Below are 1,995 nucleotides of genomic sequence, written 5' to 3' on the forward strand. Positions count from 1 at the left end.
TGTGGATGTATCACAATTTTTTTATGAATTATATGCTGATTGGCATCTGTCATTTTTTCCAAAAATTTTGCTAGTAAAATACTAAAGATACCCTTTGTTTATTTTTTAATGTATGGAATCACAAAGGGCCTTGTGCCTGCTAGGCAAGCACTCTACCATTGAGCTAAACCCCCAGGCCTAAAAACATAATTTTTGAACAAGATGTTTTTATAACTCTGTACATTTGTAGAATAAATTCCTATTTTTTTTAAAGAGAGAGTGAGAGAGGAGAGAGAGAGAGAGAGAGAGAGAGAGAGAGAGAGAGAATTTTTTTTTTAATATTTATTTTTTAGTTCTCGGCAGACACAACATCTTTGTTGGTATGTGGTGCTGAGGATCGAACCCGGGCCACACGCATGCCAGGCAAGCGCACTACTGCTTGAGCCACATCCCCAGCCCCCAAATTCCTATTTTTTTGAATGGCTAAGTCAACATACAAATTGCCCTCCAAAAAACTGTAATCATTTGTACTTCCATTAACACTAATACATTTTTGTTTTCACACAATCCTTTCTATTTCCAGTTTTTGTCAACTTTGCTGATAAAATACAGCATTCCCTTATCCTTCATGTTTTTTCTTTCTCAGGTTTTGGCTACCAGGGGTCAACTGTGATCTGAAAACATGAAATGAAAAATTCCAATTTGTAAGTTTTAAATTGTGAGCCACTGGGAATGGCATGATGAAATACCACATCTCTCTCTCTGTTCTGCCCTGGATGTGAATCATCCCTTAGTCCAGTGTACCCATGCTTTACACACTACCCAGCTGTTGGGTCAATGAGAAGGTGCTTCAGGTATCAGACTGATTGTCTTGATACTGCAGTGCTTGTGTTCAAGTTACCTTTATGTACTAACCTAATGACACATATTTCTGCTTTTGCCACTGGTTATTTTCTGGCAAAGAACAAAAACCTAGGAAAAGGGATTAAACTTCTTTTGTCATTTTATGGTTTTTAAAGGGAGAGTGCAATGAAAGCTACAATTTTCAGTTAACGGCTTATTGTGGTTGCATCCCTGGAGAGGGCAGCAGACCTGAGGGGCTGACCTATTAAAATTACTCAGAAATGAGCTTCCTTAAGGATGGGAAAGGACTTTAACACAACAATAATAACATTAAAACAATATCTGCCCAACTATTCTCTCGCCTTCTTTTCAATAATCTCACTGGTCCAATCAGGACTTTCCCAGAAGAGTGATGAAGAGACCAAGGGTGGCAGCAATGAAAAGAGACCTACACCATACGTCTGCTCATCCAACGCTTTCACACTCAACAGGACGATTAAAAACCCACGCAGTCCGAGGCGGTGGAGATTCTAGCCCAGTCCGAGGTCCAGGGCCCGGCCTATTTACGCGCGCTCGGTTCCTTTACCCCGGCCGACCTCCGATTTTCCTGAAGGCTAGCCCAGGAGCCTCGTGGGCAGTCTGGCTAGGCCGCCGTTAGCCCCGAAGCCGCCCCATCGCCCCGGCCGACCCCTTCCAGTCGGAGTCCTTCCTACCTGAGGCCCAGTGACCACCATCTTCACCAGACGTCGCCCAACATCCCGGGGACAGGTATCCAAGGCTGCCTAGCAACTGCGAAGGCGCGCCCGCACGCGAGAAGGCGTGTCCCGGACGTGGAACTCCGCGTGGAGCGCAGCGACGTGATGACGACAGAACGGCAGCTGCGCGTTTGCCGCGGGCCTCAGGCGCGGGCGGGACTAATGTGGGATTATACCATTACTATGGGAGGAGGGGTAAATACAAACCCAACGAGGATTAACTTTTCGGCAAAAAGAAGTCCATTTCATTCTGTTCCTTAATAACAACTGCTATTAAAAACTAATAAGAATGGCACGTCCCAAGGACCTAGAGCTCGTCCCACTCCGAGGGCGCAAAATAGTGGAGGCTTCCGGCGGCGGAGGAAGGCGGGTAGGAGCGCCCCAGCCTGGGTCCCCAAGGCGCAGGCGCAGAACGTCT

The 1,995-nt window shown here is 46.2% G+C and overlaps 1 protein-coding gene across 2 annotated transcripts in view; it reads right to left on the minus strand.

Annotated features, from left to right (window-relative positions):
- IFT52 (intraflagellar transport 52) overlaps positions 1-1,858 on the minus strand; it is a 39,699-nt gene extending 37,841 nt beyond the window's left edge. Inside the window, exon 1 of one of the 2 annotated variants that reach the window (XR_014021758.1) lies at positions 1,536-1,854. Coding sequence is in view for 1 of the 2 variants with exons in the window: in XM_081292712.1 (XP_081148838.1) it covers positions 1,536-1,556 (21 nt within the window). In the remaining variant the exon portion in view is untranslated. Of the gene's footprint in view, positions 1-1,535 lie in introns of both variants that reach the window. The other variant, XM_081292712.1, reaches the window with a different exon arrangement.
- Between the last annotated feature and the right edge of the window lie 137 nt (positions 1,859-1,995).

Source organism: Spermophilus citellus (assembly GCF_964194105.1).
Source record: "Spermophilus citellus genome assembly, chromosome: 4".
Taxonomy (NCBI): domain Eukaryota; kingdom Metazoa; phylum Chordata; class Mammalia; order Rodentia; family Sciuridae; genus Spermophilus; species Spermophilus citellus.